Here is a 23,568-nt window from a genome sequence, read left to right as displayed (position 1 = left end):
TCCCTGCGGGTGACCCTTGTCCACCTGCCTGCCTACCCCCCACAGCTGGAACCAAGAAGACGGCGTCCCCCTTCCTCTGGTGTCCCTGTTTGCTGCTGTCAGGTAATGCCAACCTCAACCCCCTGGACCAACCACCCAGCTCAGACTGTGCTCCCCAACTTAAAGCCAGGTCAGACGTTTGCAGAGGGCCTGGACACTCCTTTCCTCCTCCCACCAGAGCGTCCCCTTTCTTGGTCATGATTCCCTGAGTTCTGGCTCTTTCTCTTCTGGAATGAGGAATTGCTAAAAACAATTTCTTACCCATGCATCTGGGGTTGCCATTCATCTGCCTTTTTACCCTCCTCTCCAGCTTAGGGACATCTGGGACCAACTTTCCAGGGAATGTGGGCATGGGGCATGGGGGTTGGAGCTGAATGAAGCCCAATGCCATATGTAAGGTAGGTGGGGTGGCAGTTTAGGCAGCGAGAGGCTAAGATGGTACCGACTGGCTTGGGGGTGTGTGTAAATTATTTAGAAGAAAAGGCCAGGCCCAGGCTGTCCTTGGCCATGTGGCTTTTCCAGGGGCAGAGGGTGGCCCCTCCCTACTCGGGGGCCCAGCTGAGACTGACCTTTGACCCCCACCCCAGAGACCAGTGAACCATTAACTCCTCTGATGTGAGTCTTCCCACTCTGGCACCTCCCCTGGCCCCACCCCCAGGCAGGTGGGCTAGGGGCGGGGGCTTGGCCATCCTGGCTTTCTATCTGACGTGGCCTCCAGAGAGGGCAGCTAGAGACTGAGCCTGGCTCCCCTCCATAACTCAGGAACCTTTCAGTGCCCACAGCCAGGCCTCATGGGGACCTGAGGTGATGGCTCTCACACCGCCAGTGGGGGTGAGGCCTTGGGGATTGAGGGAGTATAAGAGAGGTGGGGTGAGGTTGAGGGTTGGGCTCTGGGGGACATGGGAGGGACAGGGGCTGGGCAGCTCTGGATCGGGTGAAGGGATTGTTCTGGGTCAGGAAAAGTGCTTGCTCTAGGAACTGGTAAACAAGAGGCTGCTCAGAAGGAGGCAAAGTGGGGGAAGGGTGAGCGAGTGGGGCTGCTGCTGTATTGGGTTGGGGGGTGGTATGAGGAGTGCAGGCTCATGGCAGGAGCCCCAGCCCCTTCCTCCTTGTTCTTCCAGGGCACAGTCCTCAGGATGTTCCACCAGGGGGAATAGAAGCCGGAACCAGAGCCTCTAAGCCTGTCCCCCGAGTAATGGGGCCCCCAATGAGTCACCTGCTGGCTGGCCTGTGTGTGTGGGTGGCCTTGGGCCGGGTGGAGGGCTCAGCCCCCTACCTGGGGCCTGCTGAGCAGGAACAGAACCATTACCTGGCCCAGTTGTTTGGTCTGTATGGGGAGAATGGGACGCTGACCGCAGGGGGCCTAGCCAGGCTCCTCCACAGCCTGGGACTAGGCCGAGTTCAGGCCCTTCGCCTGGGACACCACGGGCCTCCTGCTGGTCGGGGTGCATCCCCAGCTGGAGACAATTCCACACACAGGTACTAACCCATCTCCCCCCACCCAAAGTGTCACACCCTAGCTCTTCCCTGCTGAGAAGAGTCTCCTCCGGCTGCCTAGCTCTGCCTTCCTGACATCAGATTCCTGGAATTACACGTTTTTAAGACCCTGATTTGTTGTATCCTTTCAAGGCCCCTTTGTAAGAGAACATAAGGGAGCCTGACCTGCCATCCCATTCACTCTAGGCCACAGGACCCCGAGCTGAGTGTGGATGTCTGGGCAGGGCTGCCTCTGGACCCCTCGGGGTGGGGTGACCTGGCAGAGACAGAGGCCCCAGGACCACCCCATGGGCCAGGCCCCTCAGGCCTAGGCCTCTTTCACAGACTTCTGCTGCTGGACCATTCACTGGCTGACCATCTGAATGAGGATGTGAGTCTGATGATCTCCTGCGGGGATAGGAGCCACGGGATTTAGATTGCTTGAAATGTTTGAGGACTCAGTAATTTTAAATGGCTACTTAAAAAAAAATCCAGGTGTGATCTTAGGGTACGTTATTCCAGTAGAGAAATATGTTCCCCTGTGCTCACAGTAGGTAAACACACGGCCCCGAGCTCTAAGACTGGGTTTAGAGGCCACACTTGGCAAAGTAGAGAATCCAGAGAAGCAGCCCAGGGTGGGATCTGGGGCTGGTTACCTGGAGAGGAGGACTGCAGCGGGTAGATGGCTATCATCATCCAGAAAGTCAGTGAACGTGTTCCACATACACCAGAGGGCAGCCAAACCCAGCCCTGAAACAGACCTGGTGAGGGTGAGCGCCCCATCATGGGAAGCACTCGATCCAAGGCTGTGGAATAAGTGTCAGGGCTGTTGAGAGGAGGTTTGCATGGCACTTTAGGGTTCTTCTCCATTCTAAGATTCTGGAAGGGAGGGCTCTAGTTGTTTGACCATCATCACCAAATTAATGAGACACCAGAGCTACGGAGAGAGGGAGATGGTGGCAGTGCTCACTAGCACCCAATTTGCACTGAATTGAATTATTTGCTTTGGTTTGAATATTTACTAATAATTAAATGCTGATTATAACTGTCCTGAGTCCCTGATGCACCTGGCAGTGTGAGTGAAGGGGACCCTGGAAGAGACCCAGGAGTTCATGCAACGGAAGGGCCGACGTTCCAGATCTGAGTCACAGGTCTCAGCAATTCCCTGGTACCTATCCTCCAACTCTCCCTCCCCAGTGTCTGAATGGCTCCCAGCTGCTGGTCAATTTTGGCTTGAGCCCTGCTGCTCCTCTCACTCCTCGTCAGTTTGCACTGCTGTGTCCAGCCCTGCTTTATCAGATTGACAGCCGTGTCTGCATCGGGGCCCCAGCTCCAACCCCTCCAGGGGATCTACTATCTGGTCAGTGGGTGAGAGTGGGAGTGGGGGGTGGGGCCCGTGACTCCTGGGGGGAGTGGGTCTCAAGCCCAGGAAGGGGGCTCACTGGGGCCCTGCCCCCCCTTGCAGCGTTTCTCTGCCCCACCCCACCTCTGAGGTGTCCCTCTGGCCCCAGCTGACTCCAGCCCGACTTTGTGCAGCCCTGATTCATAGCGCCCTGGCAGCCCTGCTGCTCAGCCTGCCTGCGCCCCTCTCCCTGCTGCTGCTGCGGCTCCTGGGACCTCGTCTGCTGCGGCCCCTGCTGGGCTTCCTGGGGGCTGTGGCCGTGGGCACTCTTTGTGGGGATGCGCTGCTGCACCTGCTGCCGCACGTACGTGAAGCCCCTTCCCTGCCCCCCGCCCCAGTGTCCCCAGTCACGGGCCATCGCCTCTCCCACCCCAGCCTCAGCCCACAGCTGCCTTCTGGTAGGGAGTGTGGGTGAAGGCGCGCCAGCCCCCTCCGCCACCTCAGGAGAGGGGTGTTGTCGGGCACGGGGGGCTTCTGGAGTCTGCCCTTGACCGCCTCTCCATCAGGCGCAAGGAGGGCAGCACGGTGGAGCTGGCGGGCGGCCAGAGGAGGACCTGGGCCCGGGACGGTCGGTGCTTGGCGGTCTCTTCCTGCTCTTCATCCTGGAGAATGTGCTAGGGCTCTTGCGGCGTCGAGGGCGCAAGCCAGTGAGTGACACCCTGTTGTCCTCTTCCTGCCGAGCCCAGAGTGCTAGCCAAGAACCGCCCACTTGAGCCGGGAGGTGAGGGGCCGAGTGCTCCTGGCTCTGACGTCTGCCTGACTGTGCGGGGCCTGATGGCCAGCAGGGAGCGGGTTTGGGCTCCTCAGCACAGACCCAGGACTTCCAGCCAAATGGGCTCCTCTCCTGAGTTCAGGGCAACGAGTTCAGGGCACCCAATTCCAGAGGGGTGCCGACCTGGGAAGAGAGCAGAGGCCAGGGAACATCCCCAAGTGCCAGAGGTGGAACCAGTGTCATTTTCGCAGCCGGCAGCCCGGGCTCTCCCTGCCCCCTGGCTCTGCTGCCTCCTCCATCAGGAAGGATGCCCTCCCGTTTCAGAGATGCTGCGGGCAGAAAAGAAAGGACCTCAGAACTCCAAACCTGGACCTGGAGGATGGCAGTGGGGTGGCCCTTCAGCCACTGCAGGCAGCTCCAGGTGACCAGATAACATGAGGAGCGGGCCCTGGCTCCCAGCTCACTTGCGTCCGCCAACATGGCTTTTGTCCTCCTTCCTGCAGAGCCAGGGGCTCAGAGACCAAGGGAGCAGGACAGCCAGCCCCCAACAGTCCCAGCCCCTCCTGGGCACCAAGGCCACAGTCACGGGTACGAGGGTGGTGGTGGCACCAACATCACGTGGATGGTCCTCCTGGGAGACGGTCTGCACAACCTCACTGATGGGCTGGCCATAGGTGTGTGGGAAAGGGAACAGAGGGTGGGAGGTTACGGAGAGGGTAGGCCTCTAGTTACTGGGTGGGGTTGGGAGAGGGCTACCAGGAAGTGGGTGGGGGGCAGGGGCCCTACTGCCTTTGGGAAGACCCCTCTTCCAAACTGCCCACCTCCCATCTTGCCCACCCAGGGGCTGCCTTCTCTGATGGCTTCTCCAGCGGCCTCAGCACCACTGTAGCGGTCTTCTGCCACGAGCTGCCCCACGAACTGGGTAGGAATGGCCGGATTGGAGTGAGGTTGACTCCAGAAAGTGGTGGAACGTGGAGGCTGGGGGGTGACATGGGCGAGGGGTGGCCCGGGCTTAACTCTCTGCTGCCCTGTCCCCTCTCTGCACAGGTGACTTCGCCATGCTGCTCCAGGCTGGGCTGCCCTTCCGGCAGCTGCTCCTGCTGAGCCTGGTGTCTGGAGTCCTGGGGCTGGGGGGCGCAGCCCTGGGGGTGGGGCTCAGCCTGGGCCCTGTCCCCCTCACTCCCTGGGTGTTTGGGGTCACTGCCGGGGTCTTCCTCTATGTGGCCCTCGTGGACATGGTGAGGGGTGGGGGGTGCAGAGAAACCAAGGGAAGTGGGCAGGTGTGGAGAAGGGAGTTTCAGCCCCTCGGCCTCCACTGGGAGCCACCAGAAGGGTGGCAGGGTGGGGGCTGGAGGAGAGCCACTGGCTCACCAGCACCGGAGAAGCAGGAGTGCGGAAGAGCTGGCACAGGGGCGGCGAGGGGGGCGGGGGCGGGAAGCAGGGGGCTTTTCTGACCCCCTGATGTTCTTTCCTTTCAGCTCCCAGCCCTGCTTCGTCCTCCCGAGCCTCTCCCCCCGCTCCACGTGCTGCTGCAGGGGTTGGGGCTGCTGCTAGGGGGTGCCCTCATGCTCACCATAGCCCTACTGGAGGAGCAGTTGTGGCCCCTTGTCTCTGATGACTGAGGGGGGGCTGGTGGAAAGGTGTCCAGGCTGCCCTGCCTTCCCCCCCGGCCAGAGGAATGGAGGCGGGACACAGGGCCAGTAGGATCAACAGGATTTTAATAAACAGAACCCATCCCCAAGCCATGACTACGACAGTTGTACTTGCACCAAAACAGCATAGAAAACAGGATGTGGCAGGAGGAGGGCTCGAAGCAGGCAGGGGGAGGGAGGGCCTGGAGGGTGCAGGACTCATGGGTCTGGTCTGCGGGGGAGAGCTTTGTGCTTCAGCCCAGAGAGGAAGGGGCGAGTTGGGTCGGGACGATGCACCAAGGTCCCCACTTCTCCCTGCTGCCCTCAGCACCCTGGGGATGCAGGCATCCGGGCAGGGCTGCCCTTTATTGCTGCCCACCAGCATTTAACACCCCGCCCCCCACCCCCGACCCCAACGCTAGCACCACAGGTGAATCCAGGGCAGGGAGAAGGGCAGCCGGGGAACATTGCTTAGAGAAAGATTCAACTAGAATCCAGTGAATTGTGCTCAGTTCTCTTTACTTCCTACAACCGAGTACATGGGTCACAGGGTGGTGGGCGCAACAGGACATGGGGCGCGCCCCTCGGTGCCCCCAACACACCCCTGCACACAGGATGGTGGTGTCTGCAGCATCACAGGTCATGCAGGGCACGGGGAAGGGGAGGTTCACACACACAGAGACGCCCACAGCGGGTACCAGACGGAGAACACCCCTGAATATACACAGCTGTACACAGGGAACCCCAGGTCCCCAACCCAACCCTCTCCCCTGTCTTGCCGTCCCCCAGGCAGGAGGAACTGTATTGCTTTGAGAGAGCCACCCTGGGGGCTGCTCTGCCAGGCACCCTCCCCCCCCCCACCCCCATTTTGGCACATCTGCAAGACACGCGGCAGCGAGAGTAGGCACCCTCCCTCCCAGGCTTATGTGGCTGGGAGTTGAGGAAGGGGGCAGGAGATTTCATCCGCCATCTTTCCCCTAGCCCTTCCCAAACCCCTAGCAAACCCACTCCAGCCAGAACCCACCCTACCCCCCAAAACACACACACACAAAGCTGAGCTACCCAGGAATACAGAGGAACAAGGAGATTGTCCGGGACAGGAGCAGAGGCGGGGTGGGGGAGAAAGGACTGGAAGCAGAGACCCCGCCCTGGTGTGGGGTAAGACTGGCACACAGCTACTTTAGTGCAATTGGAGAGGGTGCCCAGAGTGAGGGATGGAGGTGGGAGGGGCGAAGCCAGGCTCCCCAGGGAAAGGGCCTGGCGGGAGTGAGCGAGCGAGGGCCCAGGGCAGACCCTCTCAACCCTGCCACCCTGGCCCTCCCAAATGCAGTGACAGGGTCCCCCTCACACCCCAGTGGGCAGCAGCAGCCTCAGTCAGTACCTTCAAGTAATTCAGAGAGCAGACCCTCCCCTCCCCAGCTTCCTCCCATCTCTGGGATTTGGTCGCTTCTCTAGGGGTTGGGTGGGGAGGAGGGAGTCCCCAAGTCAGACCCTTCCCTCTCTACCTCCCTCTTCCCAGACCACTGGGCTTGGTCCTCAAAGATCCCTCCCCTCAGCTCTTGCCCGATCTGGGTCGAGGCTGAGGGCTGGAGCCACCACAATTAGACGGAAGGGGCTGCTTTACTCCTTTTCCCTCCTTCAAAGGTAGGGTTCAAACTAGGTGGGCTGGGGCCCCGTACTGGTTTGCCCCGAGAGGAGGGGTTCTGGGCTAGGGTCTGTAAGGCTATTTTCCTTTGCGGCAGGAAGGGGAGGTGGGGGAGTGAACACTGGGTGTGGGGACAGGGTGAGAAATGGCAGAGAAGGAAGGAGGAAGGGGCCACTCTCCGGAGCACAGTCCCCAGAGCCACTCAGGCCAAGTCACCCTCATGGACACAAGATCCCGAGCGTGCCTGCTCCCAGTGCCTCCAGTCTGGCCCCAATGCCCCCTCCCAAGACCCCAAGGGAGGTTTGGGGGGGTACACAGCTGCAGAACCGTTCACTCTGGCCCCACGCCCCCCGCCCCGCCCCACCTCTTCTCCCCTCCTAGGTCCGGGGAGTAGGAAGGTGCTCGGGTGGGCAGACAGCGGTGGAAACAGTATTGAGTTTTCCTTTGGTTACATATTGAAGGCAAAGGTGAGCTGGACTTACAGTCAAAACGGATAGGGGTGAGGAAGGAAGAGGGGCCATGGCTGGGGTTGGAGAGGGAGGCAGGCCCTCCTCAGCCCCTCCACCCCAAGGAACACATGTCGAAGTGGGGTGGCAGTCCCTCCGTCTCATCTCTCCCACCCCCCACAGCACCAAACAAAAGGAGAAGCCCCCTCCCCCAGGGGCTGCTCCCCACCCCAACCTGGGCTGTACATTCAGTGGTTTTCAGCAGTCCTATGGCTCAGGGGGCCACGGGGTGGGGGAGGTGGCCCTTCAGTCTCAGCTGGACAGTGGCAGTGACCCGGGTCTGTTGGTCCATCCAGGGACCCACAGTTTGTGCCATTTGTTTTTCTGAAGGATAGTACACAACCCTACCAAAGCCACCGCCCAATCAGAAACATCTTCCCAAAAATCAGAAACTAAAAACTGGCTCTTTCCATCTCGCCCTCTGATTCACACATCTGTTTCCCTGTCTCCTGTGTAGCCCTCGCTCTGTCCCCTTTGCTGGGACCTGGGGTGGCTCCCAGGGTCCTCACTTAAAATAGGCCTTTTCTCAAAAGTGCTTATTACTTGAAGCAAGTGCTTTAGAGCTGCGGTGGGGAGAGGGGGACAGGGAGAGGGAGGGCGAAGGGAAGGAGAGGATTCCTCCCTGCCCTACCTCCTTAAGATTGGGGGGGGGGCATTCTGCCTGGTTGATTTCTCCGCACCCGTTTAAGTCAAAGAGGTTTAAAACAAAACCCAAAAAACTTAACATTAAAATAAATATGCAGTGGCCATGAGAATGGTCAAAATGCTTCAAAAGACACTAGGGGCTGGGGAGCCCGGGGTGGGGTGTGGGATTTCCTTTGGCATAAGGGAGGAGGCTGCCCGGCCTCCCGGCCTCCTCACCGCCACACGAGGAGGACAGAGGACTCCCCATGGCCTGCCCCAGCACTGCTGACGGTGTGCCAAAGGCACGGCAGGGACCGGGCAGTCACCAGAAATCTCATCTAGCAAAACCACGGGGCTCCTGACAAACACTCGAGTCTTCCTGTCGTCGCCAGACACTGATGAAGGAGAACACGACTGCAATCCCGAGTCTTCTCCAGAGGACCCATCTCCCTGCGCCCCCTGCCCCCCCGCCACCTAATTCCCAGCACCAAAATGAGGGGGGGGGGGCGGGACAGGAAGAAGGAGAGAGAAGTGAAGTCAGGGGCAAGCTCTGCAGAACCAGCAGGACGGGGGCAGGGTGGGGGGCTGCAGCCCTTAAGAGAGGTCACGTTGATTGTCGTCTAGGGGAGGACAGGGTGCGCAGGGAGGTGGGCAAGAGGGGCATTGCAAGGCCCTTTGGCTTTGAAAATAAAGATTAAAACTAAAAGCTGCACACTCCTTCTCACCAATAATGGTCATTTGGAAGCTTTGAAATGGTTTAGGAACTGAGGGTTGGGGGAAGCAAGACACAGAGAAGGGGGGTGGGAGGGAAAGGGAGCAAGACAAAAAGAGTAAGGACTGGGATGAACACCCCAGGCTTCGGGAAACCAGCATGAGGTATGGTGAAGGGTGTCTGCGAGGGAGTGGGGAGTCCCTGGGATGTCCCCCCTCTCCCCTCAGCCCACCTCAGGCAAGGGTGGCCAGACTTGCGGGGGACACAACTGAAAAGGGTTAACAGATTGTGAATAAAGCAAGCACGGGTGGGGGAAGGAGACGGAGGGGACTCCCCCACCCCACCCCGGGGGGAGGCCCTGCATTGTGTAAACGAAGCCTGTCCAGTCCTCCGGGAACAATACTGATGGCAGCCAGACTGGGCGAGGATGCGCTGGGGTTGCGGGGAGGGCAGGACCTCTGTTCAAGTTCTGTGTCTTGGCCCCTGGCTGAGGTATTGAGTGTGAGGAAGGGAACGCTGGGCTAAGGAAGCGGGTCCCACTGTCCAGGAGGCTGAGCTAGGAGATGGATGGACAGGGCGTCTGAAGGGACCAGGGCCAAATTCAATGCTACATTTAGAGAGAAAACTGCCCCCTCCTCACTCCAGCCCAGTTTGGCTTATAGGGTGCAACGTCGGGAAATCTCCTCAGCGCAGCCCTTAGCTTGATCCCTTCTCTCCCAGCTTCTGGGAAGGCAGGAACCAAGCCCCAGTAGACGCAGACCTTCCTCCTCTCACCGGAGGAGAAGCCTGGGTCCCGAGCAGCCACGGTCCCTAGTCTGCCCTGCCCCTCCATCTTTGGCTTCAGATCAGAGTGACTGGGGGCAGTGGGTGCTCTTGGACATCACAGAAGGCGGCAGCGGGTGGGGTGGGGTGGGGGCAGAGAGCAACTGTGGGACTGGGGACACAGGAGGAAGAACAGTCTCTCCCTCCACACACATGCAAACACATGCCTGAAACACAGAGGACAGACTAGGGCTGTGGTTTTGAAATGGACAGGAAATTAATTTGTTTCTTCCCCTAAAGGATAAAATGCTTACTTAAAAATTCATGACAAGCCTCAAAGTCAAGGGAGGGGAGAGCCAGAGAGGGAATGGCCACAGGCTCCACCCTCCCAAAAGAAGTTAAAAGAAAGAAGCAGGGTGGGGGGTGGTGTTAAAGTGCGCGGTTAGGAGGCCAGGCCAGGAGGGGGCGGAAGGAGGGGTGGGGCAGGCTGTGGGGGCAATGCCAGCCCTTGATTTGCATACGAGGAGGAGCCGGGAGAGTGCAGGATTGGGGCCCAGGTACAGTAGTTGCTGCTTCAAGTGTTTTGCATTTGAACTTTAGGGGTGATGGGATACAGAAGTAGGGGAAAAGCTCCAGGCCCCAGTGCTAAATACCCTCCCCCCTCATCCGCTAGCTGCCCCTGAAGGGGGAGGGAGACACCCCCAGAGTGCTCACACAGTACCAGAAATTAAGGCTTCTCACTGCTGCGGGGATGGAGGGGCCAGCCGAGCAGGGAGGCAGTGATGGGTATGGAAGAGGAGGCGGGGATCTGCCTGGCAGGGGCAGGGAGAAGGGGACTGGGGCAAGTCAGAAGGAAGAGTAAGGGGCAGCTGGCAGCAGAAGGGGGAACTGAGAGGGCGGACAGAAGAGAGGGCGCCAGGCAGCAAGCAATCATTTTGGGACACTTGGCAAAAGGGGTTGCCCTGGGGGTACCAAGGGCCTGGGGTGCTCCCTGTTGGTCCCAGACCCCTGCCAGGCCAGGATGGTGTGGCAAAGGGGTGAGCAGCTGCTCCCCAGTGCTTTTTCCCCACTCCACCCCCCCAACCCAGTCGTGTTCTCCTTTAAAGTGCCCTAAATGTATAGACTTTTTCTAAATAAATAGAATAAGATATCAAGCCACCGGCAGGGGGAGGGACACTGGAGGGGGCTACTCGGAGTAGCAGCCATCTAACCCAATGGCGCCATGCCGCTCCTGGCTGTAGGGGCAGGAGGCCCCATGGGGCAGGGCACCGCAGCCACCCACCGTCTTGGCTGCCGCGATGCCGCAGTTCTTGAGCAGGCTGAAGCTGAAAGGACTGACAGCGTCCTTGGGTGGGAAAGGCTTCATGGTGGAAAGGATCAAGGCCAGACAGTCTGCCACATCTTTGTTGGGGGCGCAAGCCAATGCTGGGGTGTGACCTGCGGGGCAAAGGGGAGAACTGAGCCCAGAGTCCTATATCCTGGGCCCCCTCCACCCACCCTGAGCCCTGAGCGCTCTTCTCTGTAGAGGGGAGCCGAGGCAGGCAAGCACCCAACAGGGTCACAATCGGGGGCTATAAGGGCCCCGGGAGGGTGACAGGCAGGCTGTCCAAGTGAGGGGCAAAGAGCAGAGCCTGGGGGACAGGAGGCTGAGGTGTGCGGGAGGTCGTCCTGAGGACCCTGCAGGCTCCACCTAGTTCCGTCAGACTCCCCTCAGAGACTCTAGCGTATCGGTGTTGGGTCCCTGCTCTGAAGAGTTCCCTTGGGAAGAAAATCCAGTTTATTAACCAGCCAGGTTAAGAAGTCACCTCCTGAAGAACGTCCCTGACCCCAGGCCCCACCCACCTTCTTCATCCACAGCCAGCACGGTGGCCCCACGACTCAGCAGGGCCTGCACCACAGAGGCTAGGCCATTCCGGGCAGCAATGTGTAGTGGCCTTGGAAGAAAGGAAAGAAGGGGGATTGTGAAGTCAAGGGCTGGGGCAAGCTGCCCTTCCACCCTCAGCCAGAGCAGCCACGCTGCCGGGCGAATACTGTGAGCTCCAGAGAGCTGGAGCCCCTGGAACGGGCAGCAGCCTCCTTTCCACCTCACCTGGCCCCCACCCCTCAGCCAAGAGCCCCCTACCCTAGGCACTCACATCTGCAGCGCGCTGTTGGTAGCATTGATAAGGCCAAGGTCTTGGGTTTCTGCCAGGATCATGAGGGCACACTTCTCATGGCCCTGAGGGAGGGGGGCAGAGAGTGAGGGCTGGAGAAGTGGAAGCCTGACCACGGGGGCTGAGGAGGGTGGCAGGAGTACACAAAGCTGTCCCCCAGGCAGACAGTCAGGACATTCCTGACTTCCCCTGAGCCCTCTCACCGGACCCAGGTCTTTCATCAGGCCCTGCCCCATACAGAGACCCCCACCACCACCGCAAATGGTACCTTGCTACAGGCCAAGTGGAGGGCAGTGTTCTTGTTCTCATCCAGCACAGTAAGGTCTGCCTTCCCTCGATATAGCAGAAATTCTACAGGAGAAGGGAGGCAGAGAGGGGTGATGCTCCCTTCCAGAGCTGGGCCAGTCTGGCTCTCCCCAGTCTTGTCTGTACATGTTTTGCATCCCCTCTGCAGAGGGTGAAACATCCAAAGACATGCCTCCTACCTCCTAACCCCCACCGGCAGGGCTGACTCATCTCGTGAAAACCCAGGGGGAGTACCTCCCATCCACATGGGGCCCCAACACACCCACAGCTGCAGTCTGCCCGTTCTCAGCCGCTGTCATGAGCGCGGTGCGGCCAGTGTGGTCTGTGGCGTTCACCTCGGCTTGGTGCTGCAGCAGCATCCGGAGCCCAGAGACATTGTCCGCAAAGGCAGCGGCGTGAAGAGGGGTCCTGTGGGGAGGGCCAGGGCGGAGTGAACCGAGATGACCCTTTCTCCTGAGCAGAGAGAGGAAGCCGGGGGCAGCGGAGGCGTCTCCCAAGCCTCCTGCCACTCACCGTCCTTTGGCATCTCGGCTGTTCACAATCTTGGCACCCAGAGCTCCTAGCAGCATCTCTGTGGTGCTGTCCTGGTTATTAATACTGGGGGAAGAGGAAGGGTCAGCAGGAGGGGCATGGGGAAACAGACGGTCTGTCCTATGCCCACACCACAGACCCTTGGGTGGGGCTGGGGTGGAGGAAGGGACTTACACTGCACAGTGCAAAGGAGTGAAGGGGTTTCCTTCCAGATATGAAAACGGGCTGTGTTCAAGTAACAACTCCAGACAATCTTCGTGTCCTGGGGACAAGGAGAGAAGAGTGGTGATGGAGAGAAATGACACCATGACCCCTTTCCTTGGTCCGTCCCATCTCTTGACACCCCATTCTACTTCCAGATCCGGAGCAACCCACGAGTCCTTGTCTGCCCTCCCTCACACCCCTCCACCCATCTTAGCTGTCCCGGCAAAGGCCCCAGAGCCACACCAGTGTAGGAGGCCCAGTGCATGGGCGAGTATCCGCTGTAATCCACCCCGGTATCCAGGGGGTCTGTGGACAGGGCGGCCTGCAGCAGGGTCCGCAGCACTGCGGTATGGCCACAGGCTGAGGCCAGATGAATGGGCGTGCGGCCCTTGAAGTCTCGGCACAGCACAAATGCGTCATGGTCCAGCAGGGCAGCCAGGCAGTCCTCACAGCCAGTCACTGCCTGCAGGTGACATGGGGGTGTCAGTCCTGAGGCTGGCCCAGGAGTAAGAACCGCTTCCCAGGCTCCAATCCTTGTCTTTGCAACAATGATTCTAAGTGTTGTTTAGTCGCTAAGTCATGTCCCACTCTCTGCGACCCTGTGGACTGCAGCATGCCAAGCTTCCCTGTCCTTCACTATTTCACTATCTTCAAACTCAGGTCCACCGGGTTAGTGACGCCATCCGATCATCTCATCCTCTGTTGCCCCCTTCTCCTCCTGACCGCAATCTTTCCCAGCATCAGGGTCTTTTCTAATAATTCTAAGTACTAAGGATCGGCATCTCCTTCCCTGACTCTATGCCATCAGACAAGCAGGATAATGAGAGTTAATGCTGGCCCTCTGCAGCGGGAGACTAAGGAGTCAAACAACCCCACGGGATGAGGAGGAGACAGCTTTAGGGCAGGTGATGGTGAAGGACCGAGGTAGTGGCATCATTATCAAACATGAGAGGGCCAGCTGGGGACCCTGGGCAGAGTCTGGGCGGTGAGCAGGTAACTACGCAGGATCACAGAGCAAGGTAATCAGGAAGATGAACTGCGGGCATCGGATCCTCATCCTGGAGCAAGCACGCTAAGGCCCACTAAGACTCCAGCCCACCTACTAGACAATCTGATATTCCTACTGTGCGCTCCTGTGTCCGAGCCCTTCTGTGAGCAACCCCACCCTGAAGCCCACTCACCCCGCGGTGGAGGGCAGTGCGGCCCCGGAGGTCAGCAGCGTCAGCCGTGGATCCTTTCTCTAGCAGCAGATGTACGCAGTCCACGTGGCCATTCATGATGGCCAGCATCAGCGGGGTTCTACAGAGAGGGCAGGGAAAGGGTGAGGGCCCAGCAGGCCTGGGAACCCTGCACCCCACCCCCAGCCCACACTCACTGTCCATAGGCATCCATGACATCCGTGATGTCAGCGCGTTCCCCACTGTCGATCAGCAAGTGCAGGGAATCAGTGTGGCCAGAGGCAGCTAGGTGAAGAGGGGGCCTTCAATGTCAGGCATGGTCGGGGAAGAAGACCAGGTGGAGGGTGGAGGTCATGGGAGGACACCGGGTAGGGAGAAGTCTTGGGGGAGAGTCAGGACTTGAGGTTTCCATCCTCCTTGCCCTACCCTATCTCAACCCCAGTCCCTTCAGGGTTCTGGAAGGGAGCTGGGGACCAGTCCCAGAGGAGACCTAGGGTGGCAAGGGGAGGAAGCAGCCCAAAGGGCACCCTTACCAGCAGCATGCAGGGGTGTCCACTTGCGTTTGCGCTCCTTGATGAGGGCAGAGGCGCCGTGGGCCGTTAGCACCTCCACACACTCAGTAGAGCCTCGCTCAGTGGCCAGGAAGAGCGCGGTCCGGCCCTTGTGGTCCCTCACGTCCAGGTTCACCAGCGTCTCAGCCAGTGTCTTCAGGGCTTCACAGTGACCATTGTAGGCCTGGAGGGGTGTGGGAAATCCATGGATAAAGCTCCAGACATGGCCCCACTCTGCTCTTGGGGCCCACGGGGAGACTCTGGGCAGCAGGCCTCCCCGTGAGCTCCTTGGGCCCCTCTCAGACCACTGCCTGCTTGCCACATCCCCATGAGAAGGCAGAAGCAAGGATGGATTCACACGTGCTGGTACCTGTGAGCCGGCCTGGGGCGGGTGGGGACAGGGAAGGCAAGAGGAAAAGACCTGGGACTCACAGCTAAGTGCAAAGGGCTGACTGGAATGGTGCTCTCTACATCCTCCAGGCAGTTAAAGGACATTTCTAAGAGCTGCAATGGACAGAACAGGAGGTGCTGAGGTTCTGGTATTCCCAAGACATCACCCTCGACTCCACCCACAGCAATCCCCGAAGTCCCTGGATCTAGAGACCACACTGGATTCAACCACCCCGTGGCCTGAGAATCCAGACACAGAAGCAGACTGCGTGCTGGGCCCTGCCCTGCTCCCGTTCCCCACACCAGGTCCCACACGTACCAGTTCGAGGTTCTGTCTATTGCCATAGGCGGCTGCATAGTGCACAGCTGTGTAGCCCTGCCTGTCCCGCAGGGAGGGGTCTGCACCGTTATCCAGTAAGAATTCCAAACAGCTGGGGGACAGGAGCAGATGGTGAGGAAGGGACAGGCCCAGCCAAGGAGGGTACAGTTTGGGAGGAGCAGAGGAGAGGGCAAAGGAGCCCCTCTAGGTTGAGCTGGCCCACGCCCACCCCCCACTCTTAGTAGGCTAACTCCGGCCCATTTGACCCCAGACTCAGACCCACCACCTCCAGGTCTGCCCTGCACCACTCTAGCTCCTCGACCCTTTGGATGAGCTCCTAGAGACCCTGGAGCACAACCATCAGTAACCAACCTGCTGACTGACACACTCTTCCCCACCTCCAGGCATACTGACCCCTGCCTTCTCCTCCTAGCCCATCGGGAAAAGGCCTGCTCATCTCACACTCACTCCCAGCATCCCAGCATTCTCTTCTGTGGGAGGCTCTCCCCAACTTCCCCAACAGGTGCCTCCTCCCTGGCACCACTCTCACAGATCAGTAGCAGCTCTACTAGTAGTAATATTAATATTGCATTTAACATTTACAACGTGTCAAACACTGTTTTAAACACTTCATGTGTAGTAAATCACTTAATCCTCACAATGATCCTTTGAGGTAGATACTGTTCGTATCTATACTGTGTCTGAGGAAACTGAGGCCCAGAGAGATTAAGTTACTTGCCAGAAGTCACACAGTTACAAGTTAGGCCTCCTAGATTTTAAATATCTTTTTGTTGTTGTTGTTAGATAAATAAACCCTTTATAACAGTCTTAAAGAAAAATTACGAGGATAACAGAGTTCCCATATATTTGTCACCCAATTTCCTCTATTATTAACATCTTACACTAGAAGGAATAAAACGCAGAAACGTGGGGTAATTCATCTTTTATCCTTACCCCCTAGAATAGTACTTGGTGTACCTATAAAGTAAATACTCATTGAATGCTTGAGGAATAAATGAATTTGTGTTTAGCTTTTCTGATCCTCTCAAGAAGACCATCCCTTTCTTGAAGGAAGTATCTCTCCCACTTCTGTCTATACCCACAGTGCTTAGTCCAGGATTAAACTCAGGGTGCAAGGCAGCACCAGACAGTGGTGGAGAATAACAGGACGGGAATCTGCACTGCTGGGGAAGTGCAGCCCAGGGGTCTTCTCTGCTACTCACAAGAAGGCCTCCTTCCTGCGGGACTCCTTCAGGGGCTCATCCTCTTCAGCATCATGGCTGGAAGATGAGTGGGGCTCCGCCCTGGTGGAGGAGAGTGAGGAAGTCTGGCAGGGTGCTTGGGGAAGAGAGTGGGGCTGAGAAGAACCAAGAGAGCGCCTCACCTCCTGTAGGTGTCGGAGGCGGCAGCATAGTGGAGGGGAGAGCAGCCTTTACAGTCAGCCTCATTGACGCCAGCCCCGGCAGTCACCAGCGTGACGGCGCACTGGTAGCTGCCATTGGCGGCTGCATAGTGCAGTGGCGTCCTGGGGAGAAGCGAAGGAGGGTGGAGAAAAGAATCGGGGGCAGGTCCAAATGCAACCGGAGGTGCAGCCATAAGCTACTCTGTAATGTTCTCCTCCCTTAGTCCCCAACTCCCCACCCTGGCCTCCATCACTTCCTTCATCACCTGTCTCTCTGATCAGGCACCCTCTCTGTATATATACACTCCTGCACATTAACATACCTTCCAAATTTGTCTCTCCTCCTCAAGTCAGCTCCACTGCTCAACAGCAAGTTAAGACATTCAACATTCCTGAAAGGAAGGAGGGTGTGGGTTAATGAGAGAAAGCGTTTCAAGGAGAAGCCACGGGCTTCTCCCCAGGGAAGGGCTGAGGGGGGACAGAACTGGACAGCCCTTTCTGCTGCCACTGTTCTCGCCGCAAGAGGCGGGGATTTCTGGGCAGGAGAGAAGGAGGGGCCCAGACTGCTGCCCAGACTCCTTCGCTAGGCCTGCGGGAGAGAGAGGGGGACGAGAACTCACCCTCCGGAAGCAGCAGCATGAAGACAGGTACGGCCAAGGTTGTCAGGTGTGTTGATGTCGAACCCAGCTGAAAGCACGTGCTCATTGCTGAGTGAGGATACGATGCTGTACAGCTGACCTGAGGGGCCAGAACAGCCGTAGGTCCCACCTGAGGGCACGGGTCGGGGCAGAACATGGCCCCTGCTCTCCTGCCCTCCTTCCCATCCCCAAACCAGTGAGCTCATACCTGAGGAAAGAAGCTTACGACAACAGTCAGAGAATCCAAAGAGAACAGCTAAGTGCAGGGGAAACATGTCGTGGATGCCGCGCCTGCAAGAAGGTAAAGGACTCAGTCCTCAGGGGGGACTGGCTGCAGCCCCACCACCAGCCTGGGGTCTGAGGCAGCCTGGAAGTGGGGCCGGGGGTCTCCGCACTCACCGGGCGGTATCCGCGCCGTTGGTCATGAGGGTGCTGATGAGCAGCTCGTGTCCGTAGCGAGCGGCCACGTGCAGTGGCGTGTTCCCAAATTTGTCGGCGCAATCAATCTCGCTGCCTGAAAGGGGGCAGCGCACGCACACACTGAACTAACCCTTAGGCTTCAGGCCACTCCCACTAGGTAGTGAGCCACCATCTGAGAGGGGCTGGGCAGGCGCAGCAGGGCCATTTCCACAGGCGCCTTGATCCAGAGCGCCAGGTGCCTGTCCTGACTGAAGATGGGGTGGCAGGTAGAAGGAGGAAGAGGGGTCTCTAGAGATGAGTTCTCTGAGGAGGGAGGAGAAGTGGTCACAAAGACTCCCAAGTCCATACCGTTCTGGATGAGGATCTGGGAGCGGGTGAAACGGCCGTGAATGGCAGCCATGTGCAGAGGACTCTTCCCTTCTTTGCTCTGTGGAGACACAGCATTTTTTCCCCTAGTGCAAAGCATGGAGTGTACCCTATTACCCTTTCCAAAGGACACATCTTTGAGGATAGGGTGACCATAGGGACATCTTCTCAACCCACTTTCTCCTGGGAAGGTCTGGTCAATTCAGGACACAAGCAGACGACTCCCCAGAGAATTATCCAGAGGGGCAGATACGGTCAGCACCCCCAGAGCCAGCGTCCTCTCCCCTTAGCCCCAGACTCTTCCTTTCAGGCACCTGGTAGTTGACATCCGCCCCGTTGTTGACCAGCAGCTCCAAGCACAGCGCGCCATTGGTGGAGACGGCAGCCACATGCAGCGGCGTGAAGCCCTTGTCGTTCGGCTGGTTGACGTTGGCTCCTGCATTCACCAGCTCGATCGCCACAGCATCCTGGCCCAGGTAGCAGGCGATGTGCAAAGCTGTGTTTCCAAAAGCGTTGGGCTCATCAATCTGGATTTCCAGGGGTGAGGGTCAGGGGACAAGGGAGGTATCAGTTTAAACAAAGTGGAAGCCGGCACAGATAGCCTAAAGAGTCCCAGAAATCCAACAATGGCCTCAGACTCCTAAGGTTCCCAACCCAGAGACTGAAGGCACTTCTGCTTAAGACAAGCATTATTTAGATCCTCTCACCACATCCCTCCAACTCCCCAAACCACACCAGGAACCCCAGCACCCTCCCATCTCCCAAAGAGATTCTGAACTCCAGCTCCCTGGCCTCACCCCAAACCCTCCGCCATGCTCTGCACCCTGACCTCAGCCCCCATCCGGAGCAGGTACTTCACCACTTCAATCTGGCCACTGGCAGCAGCTGTATGGAGCAGCCCATAGCCCTTGCGGTCCTTGCAGCCAAGGTCTGCGCCCCGTGCCACCAGCAGTTTCAGGACCTCCAAATGCCCTGGGAAGGGAGAGCATTCTCTGAAGGACATGGAGGGTGAGCACCTCCAAAGGCTGCAAACCCACATCCCTGCCCGAGGAACCCCAAATCCTGCTCATCCCCCGATTCTCCTCTTACCTAGAAAAGCTGCCCAGTGCAGAGGCTGCCGCTCCTTTTTGTCACAAACATTCAGGCTGGCTCCCTTATTGAGGAGCAGGTTCACCGTCTGTAGCAGGACAGCAAAGACACCTGTTCAGAGCCAGCTTCCTGTCTTCAGTGTACCTAAGAGCACCTGAAAAGGCTGAGGCAGCCCAATGTCTCTGTTCTTGGGCAGAACAGAAAACTAGGGGGAATGAAGAAAGCAGGCACTAAGGAGAACCCAGAGAGATGTGGAAATCTGAGGTAAACTACTCAAGAGAGTCTCTTCAGGTGATCTGGTGGTTTTTGAACTCTTTCAAAAAAGTTTTCTAAATGTGCTGAAGGACATGGACTCTCCCTTCAGAAAAAGCCATGCAGGCAAACATTTTCCATGCAGCTTCAGAGGTTTTATCACCCTCTTGAGGTCCAAGTCAAGAATTCCCCTCTAACCCAACCATTCATTTGGTGCTTGAGCCCAAGTATTTATATAATCATCTGGGCTGCTGCTCCCCAGGCTTAATGGCCTGGAAGCAGGGGAAGGGGGGTGGGAAGGGAAGGAAAAAGGCAGGAAGCTGGGCATGGCCCAGAGTGGTCCTCACCTCCAGATGCCCACTATGCACTGCATGGTGCAGGGCACTGCGCCCACTCCTGTCGGCCACGTTGAGGCTACTCAGTAGGGGTGCCAGAGCCTCAGCACACTTGGTGGCCCGGTTGGCAGCAGCCACGTGCAATGGTGTCTGCCACAGCTTGTCCCGGGCATTCACATCTGCTGAATGTGCCAGCAGCAGTCCCAGCACCTTCTGTGGAGGGGCGGAGGATAAAAGAGAAGACAAAGGGGGAGCAGGAGGTAAACCAACAGGAGATGGAGGGGAGAACCGGTCAGCACAGAACACATGTCCCCTCTCCCCACTACCCCAGCACAGAGTTACTTGCGTTTTTCCAACACAGTGAGCTTTTCAATACCCACTTTCCATCTTCTGGATTTTCTTTGAGCTTAAAATCTTCCCTAACTTGCTGAGGAAAACACAGAACTCTTCCTCAAGTCACCTGGTATCGTTTCCCAACCCATACCCTGAAAATCTTCACCCACACATACAGCCACTACCGAGCAGATCCCCACATAGAGGCTCCTGACCTCCCACCACTTTTAGGAAAGATAAATGCTCCCACTACATTAATGCCCTGAATACCCCCTTCTATCCTTCCATAGGTATCAAAATCATCTCCATTACCTAGGTAAGCAGATACTGGCTCTCCAGGAGGAGAGGAGCTAAAATGCCCCTCCTGTTCACCACCCACCCCATTCCCATTCCCTAGTGGCTGGAGCCAGGGGAAATGACTGCCAAATCAAGAGGAAGGTCATCTTTTCCCGCTCTTCAGGATTGAGGGGCCCAACTGATGAGGTATGTCTGATCCTTGCGCTATCAACTTCTAGGCTGCCTAAGGGCCAGGGATGTCACAAACCACTCCCCCTCGACCCCCTGCCCCTCAAGCACAAGGAAAGAAATCTTAGTGCCCAGAGGGGGTCAGACTCCAAGGCGGCCCCCCTGGGAGGGATGAGTCACTAAGGCCTGGCAGCAGGGCCCCCTGCAGTCTGCCAGCCCAGTGTTAAGCTCTCCCTTGACGTCACATCAGCTGGCAACACTCAGCCCCCACCCCCCTTACCAGCCAGTTCCAGGGGTAGGAGGGAGGGGCCAAGGTCTGGTCTCCTCCCAACCTGGGGGTAGACCATAACCTGTGGGGCAGTGGATTAAGGCTCTCCAACCCTTGCCATCCACCTTTAACTAACTCATCTCCTTCGGAAGGGAGAGAGGAGCGAGGAGGCCAGTACCTCATTTCGGGAGGCAGCAGCGCGATGAAGAGGGGTCAGCCACAGTGTGTCCTTAGCGTTGACATTAGCACCTGTGGGGACACAATCCTCTTTTGGTGGGAGTTGGAGAGCAGGTGGGGAAGAAAAGCCAGAATCAGGCCCGGAAATCTAGATGGAGACAGAACCTCGCCTGGACCCAGCTGGACCATCCTTGGATACAACAAATAGGCTCCTCCCTCAGGTCCCTCCCTGGGCACCACACCTTCCAGCTCCCCACTTTCACCTGACATCAGTAGCAACTGGAGGATGGGGACATCGCCTACGTAGGCAGCAGCATGCAGTGGAGTTCGCCTCTCTTGGTCCTGGTAAGGCAGAGAAGAGGAGCGGCTATGGGGGTGAACTACCCAGGACTCCAAGTCTTAGTGCTCCAGGCCTTTCCCCACAACCTCTTCGCATAGGTTCTGTGGCCTTTTAAACCTCAATCCTAGGTCAAAGCCAGGACCTAGGAGGGTGGAGTCAGGGGGTCGGGGCCACCGGCAGCGAAGCAACCTCCTTCTTCCAGGAGGGGTGGGGGCGCTGCAGACACGGATGGTTCAGAAGAGAACACCGTTTCTGGGCATCCTCAGCCCTACTGGTCTGTGCTCCAAGACTGCCCTGCTCTTCATCCCCAATGTACAGCAGTCGCCCATCCCAGGGTGGAAAGAGCTGCGGCCTCCCCCGAGCCGAACAGACACGGAGCCGCCCCACGCGTGGGGAGGGGTCCTGAACGCCAGGGCCCAGATTACCGGTTCGCCATCCTCCCTGATCTCAACTCACCAGCACATTGATGTTCTCCTTCTGCGAGAGGAGGGAACGCACTTCCTCCACATCTCGGCTAAAGATGGCCTGGACCAGGGGCGGCTGCAGGGAGAACCGGCGTTCAGGGAGCGGGCCGGAGCGGAACCGGGGAGGGGGGCGGGGGACACCGGGTTTGAGATGGGGGGCGACGCCGGAGGGTCTTCGTTCTGGGGTCCTGGCTGCAGGGGGCTTCCACGGTGTCTCCGCCGGTCGCCAGGCCCCCAAGGACACCGGCTCGGTTGAGGGGAGCGTGGCGTGGGGCGGGGCGGGAGCCCCGGGCTCGGGCCCAGCCTAGGCCGCACATCCCCGGGCTCGCGTGGCGGCGGCGTCGGGCCCTGGAAGAAGGAAGCGAGCGAGGGCAGGAGGGCTGACCTGGTCCGTGATGCTGAGGATCCCCATGGCCCGGCCCGGGCTCCGTCCGCATCGAGCTCCCGGCGGCGGCGGCGGCGGCTCCACCGGGGACACGGGGCGGCCCAGGCGGCGGCTGCGGCGGCGGCTGCGGGGAGAGCGCAGCCCCGCCTACCGGGGGGCGGGCGAGCGGGAGCCCGCAGCGCTCCCTGGCGGCCGTCGGGGGCCCGGCCGCAGGGCGCTTGCCGCGCAGGCTGCCCCAGGCCGCGGCGCCCTCCGCCCTGCCCCGGCGGTCCCGGCGGCCTGGGCACCCCCCACCTCGCGCCCTGGTTCCCCAGCTCCTCAGGCCGGCCGCGCCGGGCTCTTAGCTCCAGTCTGAAGGCCCCGGGAGATGCTCCACAAAATCCTAGCGGCAACTCGGGCCTCGGCCCTCCTGCGTTGCCTTCCAAACTGAAGACCAAATGGCGAGCCAGATCTCACTCAGCCCACAATGCCTCCGCCGAGCGAACGCCTCCGGTCCGCGATCACACAACTCAACATTCCCCACTGACTTGGGGAAGCCGGGCGTGGAGATCTGGGGGTTATATATGGCAACAGTCCCAGACGCAGGGAAGGCGCGTATCTCCGCTGGCGGTGACAAGAGTTGGGTAGAAAGGAAAGAGCAAAAGTGCCCAAACTGCAGAAGGGGGGCGGGGGGGGGGCGGGGGGGACCCTCAAGGATTCTTAGCTGCAGGAAAACCCCACAGAGAGGATAAGATAGCTAGCTGGCTAGCTGGCAACTGAAAGACTCCAAGCCCAACAGAAGGGGGCTTTTCCATTGCCTAATTACTCCATTGCCAGGTTAAGGTGGCAGGGTGGCTACATTTTAAAAGACTCATCCGTTTCTCCCCAGAAAAAGATCGCGGTACTTCTCCACTGGAGAGACCAGGCTAATCAGGCAAGATCTAGATGGAGGTCAACCTTCCCAAAAAGGCAAAAAGAGAAAAGAAAAGTAGATATTGAAGAATTTATATACAATTTATAAAAGATTCAGTGTCCTGTGCCGAGCTCAGCAACTCAATATATGCAATCTGAGGAACACATAGGCAGAGGTATAAAAGCCCTCCTTTGCCTTCTGACAATCTAAGACCCTCATCACTTTCATCATCTTGATCCTTGAAAAATACTCAAGTGCCAGTGGTTTTTCTTGGAGAGAAAAACTGGGGAACAGGGAATAAGGAATGAGAGAGAAATTTACCTATCAGTATATACCTTTAATTTTTAAAAATTTTTACCATTTTGAAAACAAAATTCACAGTTTTACTGAAAACTTACCTCTTCCAGAAAGTCTTTCCTGGTTAACAGTTTCTTTTAGTTTTGACAGGTCTCCTTAACACTTCTATACTTAGTTTACACTGTCACAATCAGGTTGTTGTTTTGGATGGTTTTTTTTTTTTTTCCACTTTTAAAAACTGAGATATAGTTGATGCACAATATTATATGTTGCAGATGTACAACATAGTGATTCACATTTTTAA

General features: G+C 58.0%; 2 protein-coding genes across 5 annotated transcripts; one reads left to right on the top strand and one right to left on the bottom strand.

Annotated features, from left to right (window-relative positions):
* On the top strand, positions 9-5,370 carry SLC39A5 (solute carrier family 39 member 5). Of its 3 annotated transcripts, none has more exons than XM_018048082.1 (11): positions 9-102; positions 1,161-1,518; positions 1,723-1,906; positions 2,713-2,875; positions 3,052-3,221; positions 3,424-3,564; positions 3,954-4,050; positions 4,133-4,303; positions 4,471-4,551; positions 4,677-4,867; positions 5,108-5,370. In XM_018048082.1, exons 2-11 carry the CDS (start codon positions 1,235-1,237, stop codon positions 5,249-5,251), a joined length of 1,626 nt encoding a protein of 541 aa, XP_017903571.1. In that variant the 5' UTR covers positions 9-102; positions 1,161-1,234; the 3' UTR covers positions 5,252-5,370. The 3 variants fall into 3 exon arrangements, with proteins under 3 accessions (XP_017903571.1, XP_017903573.1, XP_017903572.1); XM_018048084.1 differs by having other exon boundaries at positions 12-437; XM_018048083.1 differs by lacking the exon at positions 9-102 and adding an exon at positions 444-870.
* On the bottom strand, positions 5,328-22,203 carry ANKRD52 (ankyrin repeat domain 52). Of its 2 annotated transcripts, none has more exons than XM_018048080.1 (28): positions 22,076-22,203; positions 21,683-21,766; positions 21,150-21,228; positions 20,888-20,958; positions 19,656-19,856; positions 19,057-19,144; positions 18,797-18,939; positions 18,282-18,494; positions 17,950-18,028; positions 17,581-17,695; positions 17,390-17,472; positions 17,164-17,281; positions 16,867-16,935; positions 16,526-16,666; positions 16,365-16,445; positions 15,142-15,253; positions 14,865-14,936; positions 14,415-14,616; positions 14,079-14,166; positions 13,885-14,002; positions 12,947-13,166; positions 12,674-12,761; positions 12,482-12,565; positions 12,231-12,376; positions 11,931-12,013; positions 11,645-11,727; positions 11,352-11,443; positions 5,328-10,946 (listed from the first exon to the last, which is right to left on the bottom strand). In XM_018048080.1, the coding sequence occupies exons 1-28, from the start codon at positions 22,100-22,102 to the stop codon at positions 10,696-10,698; spliced, it is 3,231 nt and encodes a 1,076-aa protein (XP_017903569.1). In that variant the 5' UTR covers positions 22,103-22,203; the 3' UTR covers positions 5,328-10,695. The 2 variants fall into 2 exon arrangements, with proteins under 2 accessions (XP_017903569.1, XP_017903570.1); XM_018048081.1 differs by lacking the exon at positions 5,328-10,946 and adding an exon at positions 10,956-11,267 and having other exon boundaries at positions 22,076-22,194.

Source organism: Capra hircus, chromosome 5 (assembly GCF_001704415.2).
Source record: "Capra hircus breed San Clemente chromosome 5, ASM170441v1, whole genome shotgun sequence".
Taxonomy (NCBI): domain Eukaryota; kingdom Metazoa; phylum Chordata; class Mammalia; order Artiodactyla; family Bovidae; genus Capra; species Capra hircus.
Note: the sequence above shows the minus strand (reverse complement) of the source record. Positions and strands in the feature narration are given on the sequence as shown.

Bases quoted from the DNA above. Each gene is read 5' to 3' on its own strand.
- SLC39A5 (XM_018048082.1), top strand. From the start codon at position 1,235: ATGGGGCCCCCAATGAGTCACCTGCTGGCTGGCCTGTGTGTGTGGGTG. The intron at 3,565-3,953 runs GTGAGTGACACC...CTCCCGTTTCAG, and splicing joins GGCGTCGAGGGCGCAAGCCA to AGATGCTGCGGGCAGAAAAG. The intron at 4,868-5,107 runs GTGAGGGGTGGG...CTTTCCTTTCAG, and splicing joins ATGTGGCCCTCGTGGACATG to CTCCCAGCCCTGCTTCGTCC.
- ANKRD52 (XM_018048080.1), bottom strand. From the start codon at position 22,102: ATGGGGATCCTCAGCATCACGGACCAG. The intron at 18,940-19,056 runs GTAAGAGGAGAA...CTCCCTTCCCAG, and splicing joins GCACTGGGCAGCTTTTCTAG to GGCATTTGGAGGTCCTGAAA. The intron at 14,167-14,414 runs GTAAGGGTGCCC...CTCTTCACCTAG, and splicing joins GACACCCCTGCATGCTGCTG to CTGCCTCTGGCCACACTGAT.